This window comes from Lithobates pipiens, unplaced genomic scaffold, assembly GCF_037356315.1.
Source record: "Lithobates pipiens isolate NorthernLeopardFrog02 unplaced genomic scaffold, aLitPip1_a1.2 Scaffold_23, whole genome shotgun sequence".
Classification (NCBI taxonomy): domain Eukaryota; kingdom Metazoa; phylum Chordata; class Amphibia; order Anura; family Ranidae; genus Lithobates; species Lithobates pipiens.
The window spans coordinates 80,550,281-80,571,907 of NW_027507785.1; the positions used below are offsets into that span (position 1 = coordinate 80,550,281).

General features: G+C 42.1%; 1 protein-coding gene across 2 annotated transcripts in view; it reads left to right on the plus strand.

Annotated features, from left to right (window-relative positions):
• SYNPR (synaptoporin) overlaps positions 1-21,627 on the plus strand; it is a 360,670-nt gene that overhangs the window by 310,222 nt on the left and 28,821 nt on the right. For both annotated transcript variants that reach the window (XM_077451936.1, XM_077451937.1), the window contains one exon: positions 16,516-16,714. In XM_077451936.1, the coding sequence (XP_077308062.1) occupies positions 16,516-16,714 (199 nt within the window). The remainder of the gene's footprint in view (positions 1-16,515; positions 16,715-21,627) is intronic.

Below are 21,627 nucleotides of genomic sequence, written 5' to 3' on the forward strand. Positions count from 1 at the left end.
GGATGGCTGGCCCATTTCTTACCCCTCCGATGGCGGATCTGGTGGTCTCGCCTTTGGGGGTTGTTCCGAAGAAGGAATCGGGGCAATTCAGGATGATTCACCACCTGTCTTACCCCAGGGGCGGATCGGTAAATGATGGTATTGACCCGCAAGCTTGTGCGGTTACTTATACATCATTTGATGCAGCCATAGCGTGGGTGAGAAATTATGGCAGGGGGGCTCTTTTGGCTAAAACAGATGTAGAGGCGGCGTTTCGTTTGTTGCCGGTACATCCAGGGAGTATGCGCTTGTTGGGTTGTTGCTGGCAGGGGTCGTATTTTGTCGATCGCTGCTTGCCCATGGGATGTTCTATCTCGTGTGCACTTTTTGAGCTGTTCAGTTCGTTTTTTGAATGGGCTGTGCGGGAGACGGCGGGAGTCAACTCGGTCATACATTACCTGGATGACTTCCTGTGTGTAGGCCCGCCAGGATCCCGCGGCTGCGGGATACTGCTGGGGACGTTGCAGCATTTGGCCGAACGGTTTGGGGTTCCCTTGGCGAGGGAGAAGACGGAGGGTCCCAGGTCGGAGATAGTGTTTTTGGGAATCACGATTGATTCCATGGCCATGGAATGTAGGTTGCCTGAGGAGAAGGTGGTGGCGCTGCGGCAGGAGGTGGTCGCGGCGCGGGGGAAACGAAAACTCAGGTTGAAGGAATTGCAATCGCTCCTGGGCAAATTGAATTTTGCTTGCAGGATTATGCCTATGGGGAGAATTTTTTGCAGGAGACTGGCGGCAGCCACAGCAGGGGTGAAGGTGCCCACTCATTTTGTGCGGTTGTCCAGAGAATTACGGGATGATCTGGGTGTATGGGGGGTGTTCCTGGTGGAGTTTAATGGGAGAGCGATTGTGCAGGAGGGACCGGTCAGCAACGCTGATTTGGTTTTGTTTACTGACGCAGCGGGTTCGGCAGGTTATGGAGCTTATTGCCAGGGGCAATGGAGTGCCGAACCATGGCCGGACTCTTGGAGGGAGGCGGGGTTTTTAACTAACCTGGCGTTACTGGAGCTTTTTCCCATAGTTCTGGCGGTGGAATTGTGGGGGGACAAGCTCCGGGATAAAAAAAGTGCGCTTCCATTGTGATAACATGGGAGTGGTGGTGGCCATAAATAATGTTTCGGCCTCCTCCCCCCCGGTGGTTAGGTTGTTAAGGAGGTTGGTACTCAGTTGTTTACGGATTAATGCATTTGTTTATGCGGTGCATATCCCTGGGATTGAGAATAAGTTGGCGGATGCTCTGTCTCGTTTCCAGTGGGAGGACTTTCGCAGACTGGCTCCGGACGCAAACAGACGCGGGGACCCGTGCCCTCCAGAGATGTGGGGGATTGCGTTGGAATCATCGGAGGACTGATTCAGCAGTCGTTGAGTGAAGGTACTCGAGCGGCTTATAATGCAGTGTGGCGGCTGAGCTGCTGCGGTGGGTATTGGGTTTTATCTGTTACAATTATGTGTCTGGGGTGTCGGGCTCGGCAGTCAGCAAGAAAATGTCGGCTTTGGCCTTTTTGTTTCAATGTAAGGGGTTGGCGGATGTGACTAAGAATTTTTTAGTTAAAAAGGCGTTGAGGGGTTTTAGAAAAGGGGCGGCAAAAAGGGATTTGCGGCGCCCGATTTCTTTTGAAGTTTTGGGTATTTTGTTGAGCCACGTCCGGGAAGTGTGTTCTCTGGTTTTTGAACAACTACTTTTCCGAGCTGCTTTCCTGGTGGCATTTTTTGGGGCGTTTCGGATAGGAGAATTGGTGTCGCCATCTAAAACAGCTCCGGGGGGTTTGGGGAGGGGTGACGTTTCATGGGCCCCTTCTTCGGTGGTAATTTTGGTCAGGAAGTCCAAAACGGACCAGTTGGGTAGAGGGGTGCGGGTAACATTGTTTCGGGGGACGGACCCTAGTTTTTGTCCGGTGGAGGCTTTAAGGGTTTATTTGGAGGTTCGCCCGGACCGGGACGGGGTGTTATTCATGCATGCGGATGGTTCGTGCCTTTCGCGTTTTCAATTTACGGCGGTGTTGAGGAAGTGTTTGCGGAGCGGGGGTTTGTCTCCGGGAGAGTATGCTGCTCATTCCTTCCGGATAGGGGCGGCCACGGAGGCAGCTAGATGGGGATTGCCGGAAGAGGTTATTAAGCAAATTGGGAGGTGGGAGTCTCGGAGGTATCGGCTTTATGTGCGACCGCACCTTGTGTAAAAGGGGTGGGAGTACGGTTCATTGGCGTGGTCGACTATATGTTTTGGTTGTTTTGGGTTGGGTTGGTTAATTTTTGGTTATGTCATTTCAGAGCCGGGATGTCTCATTTGGATTTTGGGACATTCTTTTGTGTTCTGGGGGGCTAGACGGGCGGATGTACGGCCGGACGGCAGACAACTCAGACTGTCCAGGGATGAAGGCCGGGTTCGATGGATTGGCATCCCGGGACTGATGTGGCACAAGGTGGTGCCAGAGGTTCATCGCTATGCGGGCCTGGATCGGGCACCGGACGTACTGGTCATACATGTGGGAGGTAACGACTTGGTTGTTAGGCCGATGCGCAACATCATAAAAGACATAAGGTGGGACTTCCTCAGGCTTCGTACTGCCTTCCCGGACATGATTATTGTGTGGTCCGATATTGTGGCCCGCATGTCTTGGAGGGGGGCCCGGTCTTGTGAGAAGATTAATAAGGCCCGGATAAAGGTGAACAAAGAGGTGGGGAGGTTTGTTGCCCGGAATGGTGGTATTGTGGTGAGGCATTGGGAGTTGGAAGTGGAGACGTGGAGGTATTCACGGGGGGATGGTGTCCACCTTAACCCAGTCGGGATTGACCTGTGGGCTTTGGGTTTGGAAGATGGCATTGGCAGGGCTCTGCAGGTGTGGCGGCAGGCACAAGGGTGAGGTGTCACTCTTGTGCTGCTGTGGCGTTAGGGTCCTTGACGGCTGGTATGCAATTTATCTGTTCCAAATTAGGTTTTGGAAAAGTTAGGACCCATCATGGGTATGGAGTCCTCCCGGGTGGTCTGGCGGCTGGCCAGACTGACGGGCTAATAAGTTGGGGGTCTGTGGTCAATTGGTAAGTCCCCGAGGCAAGTTGGCGGCTGGGGACGAATGCCATAAAAAGTTGGGATTACAGGCTCAAGTTGAAATGGGGTCGTCAGGGATCAACAACTGTTTATCTGATGAGCTGGTTTTGGTTACAAGAAAATATATGGTAAAATAAAATGGTTACAGAAGTTTTAAAGAAAAAGTTTTAGTTTGGTTTATTGTTTAAATAAAGGCCTGGAAAGGCCATTTACATCCAGCAGGTGTCTGTGTCATTTTTTATAAGAAAAGGTATAAAAGGGGTGTACATGTATGGATTGGCGTAGTAAGGTATCTGGCTACCTTGTCAAGAGAAAGTAAAAGAAAAGTGAATTTACCTTTAGTATATAACCCCCTGAGTGCCATGAATGTAATTTGTATTTTTTTTCCAATAATTTTAAAGCAGAATACAAAACAATTTACAAACCTGTAAATGTTAAAATGTTAACATACAGTTAACCAAAAAATGTAGTAAATTAAATTTATCTTTGAGTTATATATTCATATCAACATTAACATTTCATTCTGATGTTTTCACACTTAATCTGCATTTCTGGTATTTTTTGTGCAAACTTCTGAAATCCTATTTATTATTTAAACATCATGCTCAAGCAGGCTCCATGTGCAATTTACATAACATTTTATAAAAACCAATAGCATTTTCAAGCCGATTCATATATTTCATTAAATAAACATGAATTGTAGCATTTAAATAAACACACCAAAAAAGATTATATATGAGCATCTCTATTACAAGTCTCAGCTATACGTGCTGTGCTGCTAGCGGTCTAAACTACAAGTCTCAGGAGGTGTAGTAGCTGAGCAGGTTTTGGTAGACAGGGTGGTGAGGAAGAAATTTTAGTATTCATATTTTCACAGTACTGAGCTTTCCTAAACTGACACAACTTACGTGCTGAATATTATCCACGAATGTATGGTGTTTTTATAGTTTATCTGTTATGTTTGGACTTAAATGATTAAATTATTATTATTTTTTTTAATCTGGTAATTAAATCTGGTATATGATTTTTTTTTTTTTTTTTTTTTTTATATTCACCAAATTAAGCCATCAGGGGGAGAGTAGCCATTAGCTTTCTGAGGTCTCAAATGACAACTTTTGCTGGGAAATAGACCTGTAGAGCAGGGCAATCAGATTGCACACCTTGCAGAGTTGGTCACAGCTTCGGAACACACTCCTGCTCCCCACTGACAGATTGAATCCTCATGGTTTGCTGTCCTCTAGTGCTGACAGTTGCAGGCTCCGTGTCATGTTCTACTCAACGCTGTATCCTGGCCTAGGCCGACAGGGCCTAGGGCAGCACTTTGCAGGGGGGGCAGCACAGACAGAGTCCCGCTGACTTCAGCTACACTGTTAGTGTAGCACCAGTCTTATGGGGCGGACTGGGATGAGAGGCAGATTAGTCTAGCGCCACCATAAAGCGCCCACACCGCTTCCAGTATGCAGGCGGCTGGCATTCCGCAAACTGGCGGGGGGGGGGACGCTGCTTCTAATTTTGACTGTCCTATCATCCTGGACCTTCCTCACTGTGCTATATGTTCTCTGCTGCACCATTGACATGCTTATATCTTCTTAGTCTTCTCCATAAATTTATCAGAAATTTGTGCTTAAAGTAGAACAATAACGCTTTTTTTTCATTATAGATATAATAAGGGAGGGTTATATCCCCTGCCAGTTTATTTTTTACCATCCCTGTCCCATTGCAGAGATTTCCCTTCACTTCCTGCCCCATAGCCAAACAGGAAATGAGAGGAAATCTATGCAAATTAAAGGAATCCATTGCCGCCCCCACTCGAAAATTTCAGGGAGGGTCTTAAAAAGCAAGGGGTGTGGCCTTGACAGGAAGAGGTGGTTTATATTTACATAAGGGGTACACAAGTATAGTCAGGCCTAGGGCAGCACAAAACCTAAATACATAATTTCTCCTGTGCCAACTCTTCTTGCTTCAGCAACTGATTATGTAACACCTGCACACCTGCACATGTGTGTTGAAGTTAAATGATCCTAGCACCCAACTTCATTCTCTGCATATTGTAGGTGGTCAAAGTGGGCCAAAAGTGTATGTGCTGAAGGCACTGTCTGCAGAAAAAAATATTGCAGGAGATGGGTAAAGGAATTTTTTGGCATAAGAGACATACAAAGTCTATTCTATTAAAAAGATAACTCCTGTTTGATTGAATTACACACAAGGTGTTCCTAAACATGCAAATTGTGCTGAAGTTTCTTCTTTAACCACTTTAATACAGGGTACTTTCACCCCCTTTCTGCCCAGACCAATTCTCAGCTTTCAGTGCTCTCACACTTTGCATGACAATTACTCAGTCAAACAACGCTGTACCCAAACAAAATCTTTATTTCACACAAATGGAGCTTTCTTTTGGTGGTATTTAATCACCACTGGGTTGTTTGAAAAAAAAAAACACTTTGTTTTTCCTTTCTATTATAAAATTTTGTAATTTTGTCAAATTGTTATTTAATTTATAATGCTACATATATTTTGTAAAAATAACCCAAATTAGTGTATATTATATATATATATATTTTAGTCTGTGTAAACGTTATAGAGTCTACAAGCTATGGTGCCAATCATTGAAAATGTATCACACCTGATGTACTGACGGGCTATCTCATTTCTTGAGGCCTTGAAATGTCAGGACAGTACAAATACCCCCCAAATGTGTGGAAAGTAGACAGTCCAAGTTATTTAGTAAGAGGCATGGTGAGTTTTTTGAAGTTATCATTTTTTCCCACAATACTTGGAAAAATTATAAAATGTATTTTCTTTTTCTTTTTATTTTTTTTACACAAAATTGTCATAATAACAAGCTATTTCTCTCACACAGTGCAGACATACTTGCAATTACATCCTAAAATACATTCTGCTATTCCTCCTGAGTATGGCGATACCACATGTGGGAGACTTTTACACAGCCTGACCACATACAGAGGCCCAACATACAGGGAGCACACAAAATGAGATTATCGGACGAATGATCGTCGTCTTTTTATTTTTTTTTTGCATGCCAATCTTATATCAAAAATTAAACGTTTACTAAAATTAGGAAAATTCTCGTACAACAGAATAAAAATTCGGAAGTGATGTAATGTGTTGTACTGTATTTGTATTGTATTTTTGAACAACAACTGTGCAGATTAATCTGATCTGGTATTGTACGGGAAAATTTTTCTTGCTTGATAATTTTGCATGAATTGTCGTGATTAGCTCTTGAATGCTGTGTACTGATGATCAGAATATTGTTTGATCACTTCGACAGCAGTATTTTTTGTATGATTTTCTGATCATGTGTAAGGGCCCTACACTCTCCCTGCATTGAGTATAATAAACCATATGGCTGTGTCTGAAATTAATATGGGCACAATTTATAAATATAAAAAATTATATTATTATTATTATACAGGATTTATATAGCACCAACAGTTTGCACAGTGCTTTACAACATGAGGGCAGACAGTACAGTTACAATACAATTCAATACAGAAGGAATCAGAGAGTCCTGCTTGCTTCGTTAGAGCTTTCAATCTAAGAGGGAGGGTCAAGTGATACAAAAGGTAATAACTGTGGGGAGATGAGCGGATGGCAAAAATAAAAGTGCAGTTGTTAGGTGGAGGCAGGATAGGCTTCTCTGAAGAGGATGGTTTTCAGGGATTGTCTAAAAGCAAACAGAGTAGGAGAAAATTGGACAAATTGAGGTAGGGAGTTTGAGACTGGGCTAGTGATGTAGATGGGGCAGAGTTGTGGATGGCTTTGTAAGTTGTTAGTATTTTGAATGCAATTTGTTGGGTGAGCGCAAGCCAATGTAGGGATTGACAGAGAGGGGTAGCAGACATAGAGCGGTTGGTAAGGAGGATGGGCCTGGTGGTAGCAGAATTCATGATAGTCTGAAGGGGGTTAGCCTATATAAAGGTAAACCAATGAAGAGGAAGCTTTAGTAGTCAAGGCGAGACTTGACCAGGGAGTGCCCATCATTGATTAGAAAGGTGCGTATTTTGGAGATGTTGTGGAGGTTGCGGGGCAAGATTTGGACAGTGATTGAGCGTGGGGCCTAAAGGATAGATCAGAGGCCAGGATTACACCTAGAACCTTGGAATGCGGAGATGGGCTGATAGTTGTGCCATCGATCTTGACAGAGAGATCATGGTAAGGGGCACATGGGGAGGGAAAATTATGAGCTCAGCTTTGGATAGATTGAGTTTGAGGAAGTGGTGTGACATCCAGGCTGATATGTCTGTTAGTAAATTATTGATACGTGAGAAGACTGAGGGAGTGAGCTGAGCAGTAGAGTGATACATTTGGGTGTCGTTGGCATAGAATATAAATATAAATACAGCAACCAATAAATAATATGAACTACTGAGCAGGTAGCCCAACACCTAGATGCACAACTACTACACACTAGGAGGAGTGCTGTTATGATCGGCAAGAGGGAACTCCACATTTGAAGGCAAAAGTAGGAGAAGGGAGAAAACAGTGCACTCCTCTGATGTAGTAAAAAGATCAAAGAGCTTTATTGAAAAAAAAAAAACATATTATATACCCATAAAATAATAGTCACAAGGAAAGGGTGAATGAGAAGCCACAGTATTCAAATCACTGTGTGGCCAGCTGACAGGTGAAGAGCTGGGCTGATTTTCAGAAGTCTCTGCTGCTCCCATTAAGCTTGCACATTCCCAAGGACAGCACTCAGTGGACGGAAGTCTTCTGTAAAATTAGGATCACAGGATGCATTTTGAGGATTTTGTGATTATATATGTTGTTTTTAAGAAAGCTCTTTGAACTTTTTACTATAGGTCTGTGCTATTTTCTCCCTTCCCTAACTCTCTGACATGGAAGGGCCTTAGAAGCAAATTGGATTAACACAGAAAAGATAAGGAAACATAAAAATACCAATCCAAAGGTTTAGAACAGGGGTCCCTAAACATTTAAGTTTGGCAACCACATCATATATTTCACAAATACATGTGGGCGGTAAAAAAGACCCATGAAAGTCCCCTTTAGACCAGGTCCCCCATCAGACTCCCCCCTTACATTAGTTGTCATCAGAATTCTCCCTTACATTAGAGACACTTCAGAGTCCCCCTTTACATCAGAGGCAGAAACCATAGGCAACCTCTGCTGACCCTCATCCTAAAGTCAGTGTGTAGCTGGATGATGTGGAATTTAATTTGGCCCACAGGCTTTAGTTTGGAGATCCCTGGTTTAGAAGCATCTGTTTCGTTATATAAACCCAAAGGGTAACAAGCCAACATGTTTCAGAGGCTACAGCATTCTCCCTTCATCGGAGCCAAAACATATATAAATGATCAGTATGTAAATAATAACAAATCAAATAGGATGTAAAAAGTAGAGAACATAAAAACCATGAATAGGCATGCACAGACAATATAAAAATACAGAAATATAATCAGTGAAGTAAACCCAAAAGGTATCAAGTCAATGTAAGCTCTAATGAGCAGGGCCCTCTAGTCCCTCCTGTATTGATTTGTATTGTAAGTGTACTGTCTGCCCTCATGTTGTAAAGCGCTGCACAAACTGTTGGCGCTATATAAATCCTGAATAATAATAATAATAATGTGTTTCAGCTGCTACAGCATTCTCCCTTCTTCAGGGGTAAAAGGGACATAAATGATCAGTATGCAAATAATAACAAATGCAATCAAATGTAAAAAATAGAAAATGTAAATCTGGGAGTGCTGTAGGTATAGATGATATAAAAATACAGAAATAAATCAATAAAATAAATGTGTTAATTGCTTATAAAAATCTATGTTTTAAAACATAAGTTTGGCGCAATAGAAACTGTAAAAAAAAAATAAAAAAAAAATAAAGTGCAAGTAAGTTAAAAAAAAAAAATGTTTACACCATGTTATTGCAACAGGTACAGGATATTGATGTGTGAATACTTCGACATATGTGACAATATTCTACTGATATATTGTGAACAGGAAGGATTTTGTGAACATATTGATGTAGTAAAACACTGTATTAGGCAGCTGGTGTCCTTATAAATCAGTGTAATAGTGGAAACAAAGCTAAAAACTTGGAAACGGCATGAAATATAGCTAATCTGTATGCCACAGTTGTTATTGATGTGTTTGAAATAGAGAAGTAAAGGTAATGTGTCAGACATTAGAACAATAAAACACAGAGGAGTTCCGACAGAACACTACTTTTACTTCTCTGTTTCAAACACAATAACTACCGTGGAATACAGATTAGCTATATTTCATGCTGCTTAGTCCAGTTCTTGGTTTTAACTTTGTATTTGCTTATTCATTTGTATCACTACCCCCATAGATGCCACTAAGATGGGCCCTCTGTTGCTGGCCTTGACCTTCTCAAAGACCATCAAGCTGAGTACTCAAACAGTAAATTTCACAGAGAAATGACTGGCAGTAACATAGTACTCAGCTAATATGCTATTTTAAAGAACCCAAGTATCATACCAATTAGTAAGACAAACTTAATATAAATACTTATATTTAATAAAATAAAGTGAGTAAAGGCAGACAAGAATAAAAGCAGTGGCGGCTGGTGGGGGTTTTTTACTTTTGGGGGGCGGGGGGCAAACAACCCCCGTCCCCCCCAGGCCACCACCCGCTGTCCTTACCTTGGATGCGGGCAGTGAGAGTGTGGCAGGCTCGGAGGGAAAGCTGCTCCGGTGACGGGTGTCCTCTCCTGGAGCAGCTTCCGCGGTGTCTCCTCCTCCCGGCGCTAAGCGTCCAATAGAATCTCCTGGCGTTTTGGTCAATTGGGAAATAGTTTTCATACCTGCTTCCCGATTGGCCGGAGGAGGATCAGTATTGCAATTCGCTGTTGCAACACACCTGTGTGGGCTCCAGACACAATGCTCTGCTTTCTGAATCCACCATATTTTAAAGCCTATTAGAGCCTACGGATATCGGTCTGTTGTCGGATTTTCTGATTGTGTGTACACAAGTCCATCAGACAAAAGTCCAATGCATGCTCACCAAACACAATATTAGCAGAAGGTGACCAAAGGGTGATGCTAAAGAGCTGAAATTCTACGTAGTACGTCGCTACGTTCATGTTTGTTGCCGCTGACAATTGTATGCAAGACAGGTTCCTGGCCAATACCCTTTGGACAAAAGTCTGACGCATTGTCTGCGGAAAATCCGATTGTGTGTGCGAGGCTTAAGACTCAAAGTCTATCTGGATTTGTAGTTCAGAAAGTAAATTCCTGTAGTATAGAGATGCCGTTTTGGACTACATCTCTCATAATCCCAAGAGCTCTGTATTACAGTCTATGAGATTGCTTGGCTAACCCTGATAGGTCCTTTGCTCTGCTGCCAGGAAAGGAGAAGTCTCACACAAAGACGCTCACAGCCAGCACGAGAAGAGGATTTTTCACAGGCTGCCCTGGCTTTCAGATGTACACAGGGAAGGGGATGACAGAAGAATCTGCATCTACATCTAACAGCCAGCAGGTGGCTACACATTGTTTGTATTCGGGATACCAGACCAGACTTGGGTATACGAGACTGCTTGCAAAGTCATGACATTGTTTACCTTAATGCATTCCCTTTATTAAGGTAAAAAATGTCCAAGTATTTGTATCACCTCCTCCAAATACTTACCCGAATCTTCATTCAATCCAGAGCTGTAGCAGCCCTCTCCTTTCTTCCTATATTCCCAGGACAGAGAGGCAGCAACAGAAGCCATTGACTCCTGCTGCTTTCAATCAAATCCTGTGGGCAGGGATCTGAAGTTGAGGCTTCAGCTTCTATTAACGCACACAGCCCAGCTCAGGAGCAAGCTTGCATGAGCACCACCATAGGAGATGGCTTCCTATGGTGGCACATGGAGAAGAGGAGAAGCCAAGGGTGCCTGCAGGGGACCCCAGAAAAGGGTGTTTGGGACATTTAAAATGTGTGTTACTTTAACCTGTTGCCAACCACCCCACATACATGTAGTGCGGGGCGGCATCTCCTACAGGTGAAATCACATACCTGTACATTATCACCACTTCTGGCTTCTGCTGTGACTGGAAAATTGTGTGTGTATGTGTATATATATATATATATATATATATATATATATATATATATATATATATACATACACATATATATATATATACACATATATATACACTATATATATATATATATATATATATATATATATATATATATATATATATATATATTATATATATATTTATTTAACCATGCACAAGATAGGGAGATCTAGGAACAGTCCAAGCAAGTTTGTCCTGCACTTTTATTGAGCAAGGTAGCAAACACAGTTTCAGTGCAGATGGGCATAATACAAACCAAATATCTGCTCATCCAAGCCACTAACAAAACTCAGTTAAGTTCCTGAATAATAGGGTGTCCTTTAAAGGGTTCTCCAAACATACAGGCTGCTCCTGTACCTTTTTAGTCAGCAGTCAACCTTTTCACCCAGCAGAAGGCTCCCACAGCAAAGCCCCTCCCCCCTCCTGTAGTCACAGAAATAAAAAGTTAAAAAAACAAAAGTAAAAAAAAAAAACGGCCCCTTTAAGACATAAAAAAAAAAAGAAAGTAATTTAACATAGTGCACTGTGGCGCCGGTCGCAGTGCACTATGGGAAGCGCTACGTCGATGCAATCACAAGATTGCATCCATGGTGCTTAATTTGCAGGTATTTAACCCGCCTTGCGGCGCAATGCAGAATGCCGACTAGCTTCCGCCCGTAAAATCACTGTGATTCTAAGGGCGGGAGCATTGTTGTTCAAACCTAGCCAGGTCACTTCCGGGTTTCGTGAAGCAGCCGAAAGCCAGAAGTGATGTCGGCGGCTCTGTTCCTCAGCCCGAGCGGAGCTGCAGTAAGGCGAGGGAATGTAAATGTTCTCTCTAAGGAAAAAAACGATTTAATTACGCTCAATTACTCAGAGTCTGAGTCACATTGTGCAGGAATATGTGAGCCATTTTAAAATGTTTTAGAATATAAAATTAAGCAGGAATAACATAACAATGCTTGCAGTTGCAGGAGGAGATGTAATGTACACGCCATGCAGTATTCTTATCAGCAAAGTGCAAACAAAGTAAATGGTCTGCTGCTTGTTACTCAAAGTAATTTGCTGGCAAAGACTAAATGATTTTGCTTGGTATAATATGTGTGGCTTGTTGGGTGATCTGTGCTAATAACATACAGGGGAGTGTGGAGCATTTTTACATTTACATTTTTTCTTTAACAGTTGGTTTAAACATTAACATTTTCAATATTTTATCCAGATATATAATCTGTCATGTGATGCTGGGACTGTATACTCTGTCCTGTGATCTGAGCTGTATACTCCTGACACTATGGGTGGAAGGAAGTGGAATACAGGGGACGGATTGGGTTGATTATATAAGGGGTGTGGTTTATGAGAAGTGGGATGGGTCAAAATGATGGGCGGAGTCTGGCACACCCCCATCCAAAAACCTCACCAGCCGTCACTGATAAAGGCCAGTGGACAGCCAAGATTAATAATGAGGTCTGGCTACTAGGTAGGATGTGGACCTTGGAATGCAGGCTTTATCCCACTCAGAGCTTAAAGTCTTTGCACTCCAGGACCAACATAACTTAATAAGATTCTGATAAAACAAAAAATGTGTTTCTTCCACATCAGTGATAAACCCTGGATCCCCTCGACATTCTTTATATGTGATTTAGCCCTGATGACGGAGGAGTGTTGCAGCCCCGGAAACACATTGGCTTGTTACCTTTGGTCTTCTATAATTAAATATATATTCGTGGACTTCTAAACCCTAGGTTTGGACAAAATGCAAGCAGCATTTACTGGACAGGGTTCTTTATCGGTTTTGTGAAAACTCAGGGCTCAGGCTTGGTGGCTTGCTGCTGGATGCTTAATAGGACCTTGACAGGGTATGGTTCCTCAAGTTAGAAACTTGTATGTGTGTGTTTTGAGGATCACCATCTCAGGATCACCTCAAGTAAAGAGTCTCTGTCTTGAGAAAGGGATCCTGCGAGGTTCTGAAATGTCGGCTTTTGTTGCCTGTACAGGTATGTTATAAATTACTAGACATGTGCATTCGTTTTCGTCCGAATGCATTTTCGTCCGAATTTCAGGTATTTTCGTTTTCATTTTGACAAACGATAACGAAAGTGCAGATTCCGAAAAACGAAAGATCCGACATAAATAAATGCTTTTTTTCGTTTTCGTTGTTACAACAGTTCGATATAGAATAGGAGATTCGAAGTGACCGTTCGATATAGAATAGGAGATTCGACGTGACTCCATATGTCTATTGAACCTGTGGTCGAATGTGCCTAAGTTTCGTTTACCTCTATTAGTCCTATTATATAGAAAAGCTTTGACAGTGAGTAAATATTCGACATAGAGAGAACAGAATCGACAGAGAGAAACGATACTGGAATTGGGTGGGGGAAGTAAATTAAAAAAAAAATGATAATATTCGACGGGATCGTTGCACGTTTATAATAATATTCGACGGGATCGTTGCACGTTTATAATAATATTCGACGGGATCGTTGCACGTTTATAATAATATTCGACGGGATCGTCGCAACTATACGACACTGCAATCGTACATTTCGGCAATCGAATGCTCCGCCTATAGGCTATATAGTTTAGCAGCTCCATCGAATCTTCTTTATCCATTCGACAGATACCATAAGCCTTCCAAGACAGATTCGACCGTAATTCATGTGGATTTTCGGACGAATGCAATTTTTGCACGAAAAACGAAATAAATAAAAACAAATTTCGGGAGTAACTAAATAAATAAAATTTACGGACGAAAACGAAAAAACGAAACAAAATATTCTAGTCTGCACATGTCTATAAATTACAAGATTATCATTATACCAAGGTGTACTAGTGATGATTTATTTTCTTATGATTGTATGGTGGTACCGTACACACTACAGCACCCTACATGAACTATGGGCAAACATTTTAAGGTGTGCAACAGATACAACTTCTAGAGTAAGGAGTTATACACCGAAAGCATTTGGTTCTAAGCGTTATTTGGTAAATAGAATAAAGTCAATTCATTTCAGGAAATTTAGAGATAAGATATTCAATAAGAATAATAAATATTTGTTTGTGGTATATTCATTAGGTTGGTACAATGTTTTAAAATTTGTTACACATTTTCTCATATTTCCTATCCATACTCAGTACTGCCAGTTTCGGCATTATGCACCATAAGGTCCCTGCTATTAGCCTGCCACAGCTTAATGGAAGGCCCAGATAGTCCTAGAAACATTTTAATTTTGTGGAAGTCATACCTTGCTCAGACTCTGCATTCTCTCCATTGTGACAATTCCTGGGTCTAGGTATTGGCCAATCCGGAGTACTCTATTGAGGGTTGTAGGAGAAACTGGTCACTGATTCCCCGTAATGGCACATAATAAGATGAGGCACCTGGTTGTGCTTGTTTGGTGAGGAAAGCACCAGACATGTTTGTAAAGTCCATAAGTTGATTATAAAAATTGAGAGCGTTTTGTGGGTTCTGAAGGCCTTCCATCAGTGCTAGACAAGTCAAAGTAATCATGTCAGATTGCACACCACTCACATCTTTACTACTCAAAGAGTAAAAGCAGGATGGGGTGTCTCTGCTACTTTTCAATCAAACTTTTCATAAAACTATACAAATAAAGAAGGTGTGCAGTGTGCAGTGTGCAGCCTGACATCATTATTTTGACCACTATTGTTAGGGCCCAGAGTGGGATCGGTTCCTGTGGCTGGAGAATAGAGCTATGAAGGGATGGAGGAGCAGTAGAGTTTGGAGCACCTGTCACTTTCAGTAGGCTTCCAACTCCTCTGTGGAATTACTTCACTATTACAAAGTTCATCTTCTGCTTTCTACCTGAAGTTAAGCCCTGATAAATGAGGACCTTCAAAACTCCCAAAACACATTGGCTCTTTATTAAGCTCAACCTTACATTAAAGTATAACTAAAGGCAAAACTTTTTTTTACAGAGTGGGGAGGGATTAGAACCCTTGTCAGTTTTTGTTGTTGTCTGTGCAACTGTTAAGGAGATTCCACCTCTCAATTTGTCCATACCTCCCAACATTTTGAGATGGCACTGAGGGACACCTACTAGCAAATGTATGTAGGCATCGGACATGTCCCCCCAGACACACTACCTTAAAGGAGAGTTAACACAAAATAAAGTTAATTAAATCCATAAGGGCTTTTTTTTTACCACTACTATTCCTTTATATTGGCTTTTAAAATTTACAAATACAGCAATTTAGAATATGGATGAAAGGTTTAGCACTAGGAAAACCTTTTTGAAATATAAAAAGTGAATTTTATATACAGCTTTATAGAGCAGACCAAAATGAGGGACAAATGAGGGGGGGGGGGGAGGGGGGGGGGAGGGACTTTGCTCCAAATCAGGGACAGTCCCTCAAAATCACGGACAGTTGGGAGCTATGTTTGTCCTGTTTACCATTATCATTGAAAGTAACAGTAAGAAATCTTATAGTCTGGACAATAGTTCTGGTGACCTAGGGGGCCCCAAGGAATTCCCTTAGTTTGCAGGGATTTCTTCTCACTGTCTATGGCTCACTTCCTAGCTTTGGGAATGGAAAATCCGCAATGGGACCCAGATGGCGAAAAAAAAAAATCTGATAGGGGTTATAACCCTCCCTTGCTCTATGAAAAATGAAAAAAAAATGCCTATATTTCTACTTTCAATAGGAAGTAAACCCTAATGGGTTTACTTCTTCTTTGTCTCCCTGCAAAGATAAAGTATAATGGGCTACTATGCATCGTATAGTAGAACATTATGTGTCACTTACCTGACACAGGAGCCAGCAATGTCACCGCTGTCCCCTGTAGTACGGAGCGTCCATCTTCTTCCGGGTATCGCTGCTCCGCCCACTCACATCACCACAGCAGCGATGACGTCACTCCCACGCATGCACACGGAGGCCGCCACTAACGGCATATTGCCATTAGCAACGGCATGCTGCTAATGGCGATAGTGCGCCTGCGTGCCACTGTCTATGGCGCATGCGCCGTTGATAGCAGTGATTGTCTTTTGGTAAATATCTCCTAAACCGTGTAGGTTTAGGAGATATTTCTTGGACCTACAGGTAAGAATTAATCTAGGCTTACCTGTAGGTCAAAGTGGTTTGTAAGGGTTTACAACGATTTTAACTTCTGGACTATATAAATGTGTCTGGTGCTTCGCTCTTTAAGAACTGTCTACATAGGGAAAACCCATTACTTCTACCACAACATAATATATGTGACAAGATTTTGCTACACATCCGAAAAGTTGGGTAAGTTAACCAATACTGAGAAGGGGTTTATTTTAAAGTCCATGCAAAAAAAAAAAAAGCCATACATTTCACAAGACCAGTTTGTTTATCTTTACATTTGATATCTTTTGTATTTATTCTAGGTTGTATCAGGTGAATTTTGATGCACCCACATGCGAGGGGAAACGAAGGGAAAATCTCTCGCTGAGCGGAGACTTTTCATCTTCTGCTGAGTTCTTTGTCACAATTGCTGTGTTTGCCTTCCTCTACTCTCTGGCCGCCACAGTAGTCTACATCTTCTTCCAGAACAAGTATCGGGAGAACAACAGGGGGCCCCTAATTGTAAGTCTTGCAGTCACTTTATTGGTTATTAACACTGTATAATGTGCGTGCAAATGCCACTCTATTGTTCCCAAAATAGTAAAGCAATGCCATGGAACGCTGTATACAGCAGTGCACCACAACCTCAATGAAAACTCTACTTATGCTTAAAGAACGCTTATAATTGCTACACTATCCTTATTGCAATTTAATGTTATTAAAATGAAATTTTCATGTCAGTCTTCCCACAGCTGTAATTTACAACTGCCAAAAAAAAAAAAATCGGATTTTTATTCTGTTGAATCCATGACAGTGATAGTAGAATTCTGTGCAAAGTTTCTGTACAGAGTGTTCACAGAATTTCTTTTATAATTGGCTTCTTATTTTCCACAAAAGTGTGCACAAAGCTTGTGGTAAAATTTCAGGCATCCCCTGCACTGTTCCAAGGTTTACTGCAGAATACCTTTCATCTCTGGTGATAATTTAGTTATATATTGGCAGGGGTTTTGGGGATGCAGTGTTTCTATTATTACGGTAATGGGAATTGAGCAAACAGATGCCCCCACTTCCGTCTAAGGAAGATGGTCTTTTTCAGTATCTGTAGAACAGAAGCAGATAAGAATCTGTAATCAGTTTTGCTATAAATCCTTCCAAATTATATAATCAGGCTGAAGTGGTTTGTTGAGTTTTTTTTTTTTTCCGCAGCAAAGTTTTCAATTTCCCATAAAACGAGAACATCAGTAGGATACATCATACCAATTTAACATACATAGTATTTGTGTACTTGCACTTCTTTCTCCTTTTTTTATACCTGCAGTCATACCTTTTTCGAGAAAAAGTCACAATAGGGGTCATTTAGCAATTTGATTTTCATTTATTTGGATTCTATCACCTCTGTGGTGTGTTTATTTTATTTAATGTAGCACTTTGCACTTTTTGATATTATTCAGTAGACATTTATATATATATATTTTTATATTACACTATTGATTTGTGTAACTAGGCATTATACTTATCACCCTCGGAGGGTTATTTAATATAGGGGCAGCGCAATACCAACATATCTTTAGTTTCATTTAGCAATTCTGTCACATGGTAAAGCAATGCTGAACAGAAGCAATGAGATGGACCATGAGGCAAGTTACAAGTAGGGTTGTCCTGATACCACTTTTTTAAGACTGAGTACAAGTATCAATACCTTTTTTTCAAGTACTCGCCAATACTGATTACCAATACTTTTTTTTAATGTCATGTGACAGTTTTCAAAGCACAATACAGATTAGGTGGCAGTGACATGCAGTACTGATGAGCACTGATAGGATTAGGTGACACTGATGAGCACTGACAGATGGTGGGCACTGACAGATGACACTGATGGTGGGCACTGACAGATGACATTGATGGTGGGCACTGACAGATGGTGGGCATAAATGGTAGGCACTGACAGGTGGGGGGCACTGACAGATGGCACTGATGGCAGGCACTGACAGGTGGCTGCCACTGACAGATGGTGGGCACAGACAGGTGGATGGCACTGACAGATGGCTGGCACCGACAGATGGCTGGCACTGACAGATAGCGGGCACTGACAGATGCCACTGATGGCGGGCACTGACAGGTGGCACAGGCAGGTCGCTGGCACTGACAAGTGGCACAGGCAGGTGGCTGGCACTGACAGGTGGCTGGCACTGATGAGCGACACTTATGGACATTGGGCACTGATAGGTGGCATTTATGAGCACTGATGGGCTGCCTGTGATGGCCCATCTAGATACACCTTGTACTCGGGTGCATAAAAGCAGCAGCGGCCATCTTGTTACACCCAGCTTGAACTATATGGGCTGGGTGTAACAAGATGTCCACTGCTGGCTTACTTCGGCCGAGTGCAGGGTGTACCAAGATGGGAGTCAGGATGTCCAACCGCCGACATCGTCACGGAGCGTCACTTCCACTGTTCTGCCCGCTGACCTCCGGTCGCACCAGGTCGCTTTCCCGGGTATCAGATCTGGCATCGGGAGCATTTGTACAAGTACTCGCACAAATGCTCGGTATCGGTCCTGATACCGATAATAGTATCTCTACTAGTATCGTTATCAGGACAACCCTAGTTACAAGTTTATATCCTTATGGGGTTGATTTACTAAAGGCAAATCGACTTTGCAATTTGAAAAGTGCAGTTGCTCCAGAGCTTAGTAAATGAACAGAAACGCTGCTGATTTCCATCATCCAATCGTGTGCAAGCAAAAATGCATTTTTTTTTTTTCCTTGCATGTAATTGGGTATTCTTGGCAAAGTGAAGCTTTACCTCATTTACCAAGCTCTGGTGCAACTGCATTTGCAAACTGCACAGTCTATTTGCCTTTAGGTAAACCATCCCCCATGGCTCTTTCACACTGGTGGATCTGCCTGCTCAGTGGGGAATCTGTTGGCTGATCCCGCTCAGCAGGCGGATGACAGGTCCATGTTTGCTCCGCTTATGCAAATGCCCTCCTAAACTTGGGGTGCGTGTTATACGCCGGTGCGTGTTATACCCCGATAAATACGGTAGGTCTTTTTGACTACAGATCTCATATTTAAGAGGTCCTGTAATGCTTTTTTTTTGTATTATAAGGGATGTTTACAAAAGTGACACATGTGACACAAGGAAGGGGTGGTACTGGGAGGTACTTAGGGGGTGTAACCAAGGGACGGTGCTCAGAAGTGGGTAGGGGGTGGAGACAAGGTGTTACTCAGAAAAAGGGGCTTCCTGCACCTATTCTCTGAGAAAAAAGCCCTGCCTGTAAAAAATAAATAATAAGGGCAAAGCAGAGGGAGCCTGTCAATGATCCGAATAATGCCGAGTGTGAAGGTGCACTTTGCATGTAGCTGTTTAATGCTTACAAGGCCCCCCAGGGCAGTCTGAGGCTGGAGTAAGGTTTCCCATCATTTTGTACAGTATACTTTAAGAAGCATGGGAGGGTTGATGACACAACCATACCGAAATAATCCTACAATTCAATCTTCTCCTCTTTTGTTGAGGCGACCATGTAAGAGCCACCAGCAGACAGTGGAAATGTCATTATGTTTCAAGCTTGCCTGTGCGATGATCACTTAATATTTGATGTTTCATCAAGTTCAGTGCACAGAGCACTTCTCCGAACAGTCGGTGACAAGGATTATGGACAGGATTAAAAGGTTTGGACAGGAGGAGCCTTTGGGCAACACAGAAAGCAAGTTTCCAAGGAAACAGACAGCTGAAGAAGCTTTTTGGAAACATTTCCTCATCAGAAGTAACCTTTTCAAAAATACCTCTTCCTGCGCTCTATCTTTAGTCGTAGAACACAACAGAAAAGAGATGATAGAAGTCATTTTCTGAGAAAGGCCAGGCAAATGAGACACAAAGTAGATGTGGAAGTTAAAGTGTACTGTATGTCCAACCAAACTGTTTTCTTTGTGTTGGATGGAGTGGGAAAGGATTATTAATGCTATCTTGGCAGTAACAATTTCAGAGGGCACTACCCTAAAGACTACTTTAGGGGCGTATTGTCCGAAGGTATAAACACATCACACATATGAAGCATTTTTCATTGGTCACATATATTCAAGTAGACGCTTTTCGTTTAATGATTACAATGAGGTTGAAGTCAACTTGGATGTAGTACATCACTGCTGTCTGCAATATAGTTTTCAATCTTCTATTTTAACCAAAGAGGAAACTGTTGTGTAATTGAAATATTATTTTAAACTTTACCTAAAAGGTCATTTTTATTGGACGACTTTCTTGCTTGTACTAAATTTTATAAAGTTTTTTTTATGAAAGCTTTTTTTAATGCTCAAATGTGTACTTTTTATAAAAAGTAGCTGCCTGTGGGGTTGAGTTACTAAAACTGGAGAATGTCAAATCTGGTGCATCTGTGCATGGTAGCCAATCAACTTCTAACTCTTCAGCTTGTTCAGTTAAGCTTTGACAAAAAAAAAAAAATGGAAGCTCGTTGGGTTCTGTGCAGATCTGCGCCAAATTTTTCCCTTTTCATTTTTAGTAACTCAACCCTTGTATGTCCAACACATGTAATTTTATATGCAGCCTTTAGAAGTGATCTTTGTCTTTCTTGCTTTTCCCTATATATAACAGAATAGTGGTTGTGCAGCGTGATTTGTCCCTTTTCTGTGCTGTAAAATACCTGGTTGATTCTGCCTGTTCCTGTGTCCCCCTGTGTGCAGACCACAGTAATCATGGCTTCTGATCCATGATACCGTGGTCAGTTTACGTGTCTCTGTCATCCTGCTGTGTTTGGAGTCTATACCCTCTTCCCCTCCCTTCATGCCTGTCAGTTCTTAGTGTGTGAGCCATCTATTCGGCTCCCCTCCTGCCACTATTACATGTGTCTGTAAAGTTAGTGATTACAATTACTAGCAGCCCCCTGTAATAACAGGATATACTGTGCAGCGTCTGTTTTTTATAAATCATGCAGCTAAATACCTTCTTTCACTGATGTATGGTCACGTGACCCCCCAGCTGATGTCAGAGTGGAATCTCAGCCCCTCCCACTGTAGATCAGGAAAGAAGAGCGGCGGCCGGTCATGTGACCATTGATGTGAGAGGAGATATTTAGCTACATGATTTTTTTTTTTAAAACAGACACTGCACAGTACATCTTTTTATTACAGAGGGGCTGCCAATAATTGTAATCACTAACCACATATAAAGTGGTTATGGTGCACTATTATAGAATCAGTTGATGCTCATATGTATAATAGTGAATAGAGCAGGAAAAGCGTAAAGTCCTTAAATGGAAACTCCAGGGTCTTGCTGATCTCTAAACACTGTGCAGAACCTCTATGAGACTGAAGGATCTCTAGGAGCACTAATCATTCATCCATATTTAGGTTGTAACATAAAACGTGGCCACAGTGCACTCCCCCCCCCCCCCCACCCCAAACTGCCCTATCATGCA